The 8,187-nt window shown below is 52.6% G+C and overlaps 1 protein-coding gene across 1 annotated transcript; it reads left to right on the forward strand.

Annotated features, from left to right (window-relative positions):
- Positions 1-232: 232 nt before the first annotated feature.
- TEKT3 (tektin 3) lies at positions 233-6,900 on the forward strand. The gene is made up of 7 exons (XM_005530957.2): positions 233-808; positions 1,332-1,415; positions 2,879-2,949; positions 3,168-3,311; positions 4,461-4,683; positions 5,224-5,378; positions 6,669-6,900. The coding sequence occupies exons 1-7, from the start codon at positions 233-235 to the stop codon at positions 6,898-6,900; spliced, it is 1,485 nt and encodes a 494-aa protein (XP_005531014.1).
- The last annotated feature ends 1,287 nt before the right edge of the window (positions 6,901-8,187 follow it).

Consider the following 8,187-nt stretch of genomic DNA (forward strand, 5'->3'; position numbering starts at 1 on the left):
GACACAAGATACTAACAGCAAAGTTGGTGTAAAATCCCTCCCTATCCAAATGCTTGCAATGCTGTCAGAGGGGATTTCCTTTCAGGAGATTTAGAGGCTGTGTGGGTGCCCTGGGCAGGGCTGGTCGATCACAAGTTGAGTGTTGCTGTAAGAGGTACACAAGGACAGGAACTTTCTGAGCGAGGTTTCCCTCTGCCTCTTTGTGCAGGACCCGCACCAGCAGCATTCTAGGATGGAACTCTACGGCTATCCCTTAAAAGCCAAGTTTAACCAGCCAAGGCCACCACCTCCCAGGGTCCTGCCAGCCACCAGCACCATGGCAGCCAACTACAAGAACCGCATTCCCTATCATCCTGAGAGCTTCAGCATGCCTTGGATGCCCAACTCCTACTACAAAGCAGCTGCCCTCAACCCCACCTTGTCTCCCCTCACTGAAAGCTTCCCAGGGCTTCCCCCCACCAAGATAGTTCCTTTAATTTCCGAGAGACCCAACGGCGTCTTCACCCGGCACACGCTGGATGACTGGCACAGATCCAACTTGACCAACTACAAGGAGTCGGAGACCACCCGGCACAACGCGGAGCGCCTGCGGGCCGACCTGAACCGCACCATCAAGGACGTGTACCAGCAGGCCAAGAGGACCCAAGGGGAGAGCACCAAGAACCTGGGAGAGCGTGTCAATGACATAGAGTACTGGAAATCCGAGCTCTGCATCGAGCTGGATGCCATGATCAGGGAGACCAATTCCCTGGCAGACATGCAGAAACGGCTGGAGAGAGCCTTGGCCGACACTGAGGGCCCCTTCCAGGTAGGGACCCTGCAACCCCCGACCCAAACATGTGCAGCCATTCAAACCTCTCCTAAAGTTCATCCCAGCTCTGTAACCTTGGAAAGTTTTCATGAAGAGCCCATTAGTTGAGTCAGTCATAAACAAATCCCCTGCATCTGCTGCATCCTCCTCCAGCACACGCTGAGCTCATCACTGCAGTGTTTGTTTAACCAAATGTTTCTGTATCCAGAATCCTGGCTTTGGACACAAAAGCCCACGTCTTACTGTGGGGCTCTGGACGGGTCAGCCCCAAGCCCAACACGGGTCGCTGCATTCAGCTGTGGTGGCCCGGGGACATGTGGGCTCCCTCCGGTCAACCCTGTGCTGATGCTGCACTCGGCTGCTGTTGTCAGCTAACCCAGCTGCCTCAGATAGCTTTTTCCAGGCTGCCATGCTGTGCCCACCTGTATTTTCTTTCCCTGTGTTCCCCAAGATGGGCACTGTCCCTGCAAGGAGCCCTGTCCCTGCAGCCAGTGCTGATGTCATGACTTGTCCCCACCAGGTCGCTCACAAGTGTTTGCTCAATCGGGAGAAGAGGATGGGCATTGACCTTGTCAATGATGATGTGGAGAAACAGCTCATCACAGTGAGTCTGGCAACACACATCCCGTGTCAAAGTTATTTTCCCCTGAGCTCCCCTAAACAAGCCTGGCAGGGGTTCCCTCACTGGCTCTTCAGTGCTGCTGAGGTGCTGAATTCTCCAGCCACCCAAACCTGCTGGGGCAGGGGTGGGTGTTCTCGCCTGCAACACATCCATAGGAGAGGAGGGAAGAGCTGGAAATGAGCTGGGTTTGTGTGGTATATCCCGGTCCTCTGACCCTCTTGGAGGAGCCTGAGATGGTCCTGCCTTTCAGAGTCCTGCCTGCACAGATCTCTCTTTATTTAAATGATCTGTCTCTGTATCTGTAGCACATTCTCTATATTACACACACACAGATGGAGAGGGCAGGCTTTGCCTGATGGCTTGTCTGCTTTCCCCAGCTATATTAGTTGGGCTAATAAAAGATATTAATTACACTCCCCCCAGCTCTGCTTTGCTCAGGGCACTATGGTTGCAGGACTGTCACTGTGTGCTCAGGCAATGGATTTGATAGAAATCATAAAAACCTGCTCTCCTGCCTGCCTTTATCCAGGCTGCTTTAAATCATGAATTAAAAGCAAACATGGCACAGCAAATGGGATCCTAATGCAGGGTACAGTAAAATATAATCACTGCAAAAGCCTGACAAAACTGGGAAGGAAATTGAACCTCTGGGCCTGTGAAGCCACTGCTCTCTTAGAAGATTTTTTGTTATGAGTCAGGCCCTGAAAAATTAAAAGATTAGTTTAAAAATCATGAGGATTTAGAAAAAATTATCTGAGTTGGTATCTCTATCATGCCATTTGATTTTTTTTAATGTTTGGGGTGCATTTAGGCTGTGCTTTCAGCTGGCTCCTGCAGACAGGAGAGATTGAAAATCCTTGGGTTTGGAGCACTGATCACCTGTCTCTGGAAACCTTCATGGGTGCAGTGGGCTTATGCTGGAGTCAGGGGAGCTGAAAGCAGTATGAGCCTTCCTCCAGGGGAGCTGAACCTTGCCTAGAACTGACTGGGGGTTTACACCAAAGTCCTCTTGTCCCAGATGGATGGGATTTCTTGTGGGGAGAAAAATGCCCTGGGATTGGGGATGGGGATGTGTGGCACTGCTGGCCCTGGGTACCACTGTGCCTGTTCATGTCAGGTCAGGATCCAGCCCTGTCTCCTTGTAAAGGAGAGCAGCCCTGCCATTGGTGTCAGGATGAAAAAACTTGGGAACCCACCCTGAAAGTGATTTCAGAGGCCCTGGCCATGGCCACAGCCCCCTCCTGGCTCCTCCCTGGCTCTGGCCCTGGCCACAGCCCTCTCCTGGCCCCTCCAGGTGGATGCAGTGGGGCTGGGGTTCCCTCCTGCAGCCCATGTTTGCTGTGGGGAAGGGGAAGTTCCTGCTGTGTGCCAGGCTGGAGACAGGGGAGGAGTGCCCGGGATGTCTGAGCACAGATGCTGATGGGGTTTCTTCTGCCTTTGCCCAGGAAATCAAGATCATCAGGTCCTGCCGGGAGAGGTTACAGCAGTGCCTGGACACAGTGAATTCCCAGCTCATGTAAGGAGGGCTCTGGGCCCTTGCTGCAGGGCTGGTGTGTTTGCAGCTGTGCCCTGCAGCAGATCCCTGCCGCAGCCCTCCTGGGGGTTCAGACCCTGCAGGTTCAGCAGGAGGCAGGCAGGGATGCTCTGGAAGCACAGGGGGCTGAGGGGAGTGGGATGGGCAGAAAAGCATCCCACAGCTCCATCCCGACTGCGGCTGCTGTTTGTGTGTTCCAGGTGCAACAAGGAGGCCCGGCAGGAGCTGGAGAAGGACCTGGCTGACAAGCAGATGGGTCACCACATTGACAGCAAGTGCTACCAGCTGAAGAACACCTCCAGAGGCATCCACTTCTTCAAGGGCGTGGAGAGGATCGATGCCACGTGAGTACCGGGGCCCTGGCTGCCACATGTCCCGGCAGGAGCTGGGATTTCCCAGCCCTCTCTGAAGGCACATCCATCCCTCCTGGAGACACCCACCTCCAAGGGGTCCTTTCCCTCTGGGCTCCTGGGGGAAGAAGAACCCTCTGCTTTCAGCTGAACACCTGGCAGGCACAAGCTAGCCTGACCTAATCAAACATTAGATCAGGGCTCAGAGCTCAGCCTGAAAATGAATTCAGCCCAGCACCTCTGCACAGCTCATTAAGTTCATGCATATTTTCAAAGATGTCTCAGTGCTTGCCTGAGTGCTCCTCACTGATGGAAAGTCTGGGGGCTCACTGCATGGAGAGGGCCTGCCAGGGAGCTAAAATGACCCAGAAAATCAAGAAATGAGAGCGTGGTCCTGGGAGAGGGTTCAGCTGCTTTTGGGTGCTTTTGGGTCACCTCAGCTTTGGCTCTGCAGTAAATGAACAGTGACTTAACCCAGCACTCACAGAGAGATGCCCAAGTGGCAAAGGGTTGAGAGAATAAATCTGCTTACACAAACCCATGAAGTTTATGGAGAGGCACAGATTGAGACAATTTTCCTAGTAGTTTGAATAATTATTCACAGTAGAGCTCAGACATATTTAGACAGGGAAATGGATTGCAAAGGATTGAGGCTGAAGTTCAGAGGGGGGTAAAATGTGCCGAGAATCAGCAGGTTTTAAATGGAGCTTACGTGGTATTTAAGTCTTTTGTTGACCTTGTTCTGGACTACTGCACAGGCAGGAGCTTCACCCCAAATGCACAGACAGGGAATGGAGTAGGCTCTAAAGCTCGTTCTGTTTAAAGGAAGACTGAGATGGGCTATGAGCAAAAGGAATTGACTGAATTGTGATCTGAGTGTCCTTGTGAGGCTGGAAATTCCTTGGCATTTAATGCCTCGAAGGTGTAAACAGGAGCTCCGATTGGAACCTCTGTTTTTTACAGGAGAATCTTTTGTTTGTCTGAGCTTTCACAAGTTGTTTTCGTGAACATGATATTTGATAAATACCACTGAAAAAACGGGGTCCAGATGTTTCACTTCCATGTAATTTAATTAAGAGTACAGATTTCATTTGCCTGCTCAGCAGCGCGGCTTTGCCAAGGGCCTGTGCTCTCCCCCTGCAGGGTCTCGGTGCCAGAGACGTGGGCCAGGTTCACAGACAACAACATCTTCCGCTCGCAGAGCGCGCGCGCGACCTCGGCCAAGCTGCGGGCGAGCACCGAGAGCCTCCTCATGGGCACGGCCGACGAGATGTGGCGCCAGTTCAGCAAGGTCAACGACGCCTTCACCAGCCGCATCACCGAGATCGCCAATGCCAAGAGCAAGATCCAGACACACCTGGCCAAGGTGCCCGGCCCCGCCCTCGCCGCCATGCTCACATCCTCCCAAGGGGTGGCCGCTTCTCCGTGGGCTCTCTGCCCTGCCCCACCAGACACAGGACAGGAAGAACAGTGGTGGGACCTGGCTTAGAGCAGTGGGACTCATGGGAAGCTTCCTGGGAAGGGCTCGGACTGGTAAAGTTCGCAGCACTAGGGGCTGATGCCATGTCCTTAAATGAGAAGCCAGTAAAACCTTTCCCTGTATTAGCTGATGGAGGATCCATTCCTGCAAGCAGCAGTTTTGGGAAGCTGGTCATTCAATAGATCCATCACTGCTCCTAAACCTCCTCTGCTCCTAACTGTCCTCTGATGTGGCAGCAAGAGCAAAGAGAATTTCCCTGAAAACTCTGCTGGATCGATGCCTTGATGTGGCAGAGCAACAGTGGCCTGAGCCCAGGGGGTGTTTATTGAACTTGGGGTTTTTTTCTGCACAAGCAGGAGAAAAGGGAGTGATGTGATCACTTGAGAAGATATTTTTTCATTGATACCTGTGTTTGTTTCACCCCAGACACGTCAGGAAATCTTTCAGATTGAGACGAAGATCCAAGTCATCCAGAAGACCATAAAGGACAAAGAGGTTCAGCTGAAGGTTGCTCAGACCCGGCTGGATGAGCGCACGAGGAGACCCAACGTGGAGCTGTGCCGGGACGCAGCCCAGATCCGGTGAGGCTGGGCTGCAGGGCTGCCAGGGCTTGGGGGTCACTCAGGAGCATCTCTGCATGACAAAATGGCTTTTTGCCCCTAAATATTCCTTCCATAAGTGCCCTGGTGGAACCTAGAGCACTGAGCAGGTGTCCCAGCCCTCAGGTGCTAGGAGACCTCTGCACCTGTGACGGAGGCTGGGCACCATAGCTGGGTCCAGCCTCATGCCACCCCAGGGGGGATGGAATTTTCCCACTTGGGGAAACTTCATCTTCTCTCCTGCCTGTTCCTGGTGGCTCCATGTGCTCAGCTTTGAAGACCTTTTACTCTCCCTGCTGTGGCCCTCCAGCACCCTAAGGGTGAAAGAGAAAGGAGGGAGAGGGGCTTTTATCCAGGCAGAGAACAGACGGGAAATTGGGCAGGAATTCCTCCCTGGGAGGATGGCAAGGCCCTGGCACAGGGTGCCCAGAGCAGCTGTGGCTGCCCCTGGATCCCTGGCAGTACCCAAGACCAGGTTGGATGGGGATTGGAGTAGCCTGGGACAGTGGAAGGTGTCCCTGCCATGGCTGGGGTGGGATGGATGGGCTTTGAGGTCCTTTCCAACCCAAACCTCTCTGGGATTCTGGTGTGTGATTCCATGATTCTACTCTACAACAGGCTGAGATTGAGGGCACTGAGCCCCTTCCTTTTGGGTAACTCCAAGGAAGGGTGCACATGTGGAGCTGTCCTCCCTCATGGGGCACACTGGAAATCCTTTCCAGGACTTTAGGGTTGCGCCCCAGGGAGTGCCCAGCAGCAGCCCTGGGAGGCACCCAAAGCTCACAATTCCTCCTGGGAGCCCTCTGGTCACAGTTCCCTTTTCAAAGTGATTTAAAACCAGCCCCTGAACTGCTTCAGCATCTCACATGTTGCTGGTTTTCCCATGCTCCACTTGTTCCACGTTCCCTTTTAGCCTCTCCCAGTGTCCTCTCCTGCTGTGTGTGTCTCCTGGGCAGGACCCCTGCACTGGGAAATCCAGGAGAGTGAACCAACAAAGCCACAAAGCCAAAGAGAAATGGGAAACCACAGCTGATCATCCCGTCTGTGGTGGCACAAGCTGCTCTGGCAGACGTGGCTGAACATATCCAGAGCTTTGGAACAAACCTCCCCACTCCTCCCCGTGGAGGTCGGGAGAACTCTGCCCTTGGCTCTCCCATACCAGGCGAGGGTGTTGGAATCAGCCTGGATATGCTGGTGGGGGAAATCCCAGAGGGCCCATCTGGGTGGGCACCAGTTCCATGGCAGTTCTGACAGGGTCCTGCTGTTTTCCAGCCTTGTCCAAGAGGTCAACGAGATCAACGAGACGCTGCGGAACCTCCACCAGTGCCTGCGGGCCTCTGAGGACATGCTGCAGATGCTGGTGCGCTCCAAAGGGGTCCTGGAGCACGACCTGGTGGTCAAGAACAACTCCCTGTTCATCGACCAGGAGCGCTGCATGGGGATGCGCAAGAGCTACCCCAGCACCGTGCAGATCCTGGGCTATGTCTCAGCAGGACTCACCTGAGCGCCTAGCACCCATGGCAGGACACATCCCCACTTCTCCTCAGCTTCTTTGCAAATACATTGTTGCAATTTCACAGATTTGTTAGGATTTCATTTCCTGGTGTAAACTCCAGGCAGAAATTAAATGAGTGTTTTGTTTGCTGGGTTACCAGGATGATTCTTTTCCTTTGTATTTTCTCTTTCACTGTGTGCCAGGAAGGAGCTGAAAATATCCTGTATGTCACCAAATCCACCCACGGGGATCCATCCCTACCCTTCCAGTCTGTGTTTTCAGGAGAAAAACTGTCACATCTTCCTCCTTTTGAGTGTTTGTGATGTGGAAGAGGCACAAGGGGAAGTAAAGCCACTTGTCAGAATAATGAGCTGCTGACATCCAGGATGGATTTTTAATGGTGCAGCAGAAGAAACACAAATTGTCCCGGAAACAGTTGCAGTTTGTGCTGTTCCTAAAATAGAAAAATGTGCATTTTAAGCTGATTTCTAATGATAATTTTCTTGCTTTTGAAAATTGTTAAATGCCATCAAAAATGTCAGTGCTGAGATCTTAAAAAGAGGAAGTAGATTCGACTTGGAGAAAGTTCATTAAAGAAAATGCTGTGAGTTTAATTTGGGGTTCCTAATTTAACCTCTCAAGTGTAGTTTGTTGGTGGGAGCACCACAGCACTTTGAAAATCAAGAGATTAATCCATGCTTCAGCCCCTCTGGCTGCACGGAGCCTTCTCTCCTGCTGTAAATCCAACAGATTTTGCTAAGTATTGGAACTTTCAGAGGGATAAGTCCTCAATCAATCTAAGGCTGAGTGTGAAAGTCACTTTGCGGTTTGTCTCCTTAGACTATTGCATCTCTTGCGTCTTTTAACCTCAGCTGCTGAGCTCAGCCCAAAGCCTGTGGGCACCAGGGATCCCAAAGGGGCAGAAGTTCGACTCCCTCCCTGCCTCGGGAAGGCAGGGCAGGGCCCAGCAGCCCAGTGTGGGGCTCGCAGGAGCTGGGAGCACTTTCCTTGTCCCCCATCCCCAGACAACTCCTCCATGCTCCACAGTCCCCTCTTCCCTCCCCACCCTCCTGGCCTCAGCGTCCTGCCAGGATCTCCCTCCCAGCACCAGCCCTAAACAGGAAGCAATTGTCTTTCTAACCTTTTTTTTTTCTTTACTAGCACTTTTGTCGAAAGTAAAAATAGATTTCCTCTACTTTGTGTGTGTCTTGGGGCTGGAGTCAGTCGGAAGAAGCAGCCACCCTTTCCAAAGGAAAGAGACAACTGTGAGCAGGAGAAACTACCCAGCTGATCTCA

This window comes from Pseudopodoces humilis, chromosome 21, assembly GCF_049639895.1.
Source record: "Pseudopodoces humilis isolate 2021_Gansu_Grassland_sample_001 chromosome 21, ASM4963989v1, whole genome shotgun sequence".
Lineage (NCBI taxonomy): Eukaryota > Metazoa > Chordata > Aves > Passeriformes > Paridae > Pseudopodoces > Pseudopodoces humilis.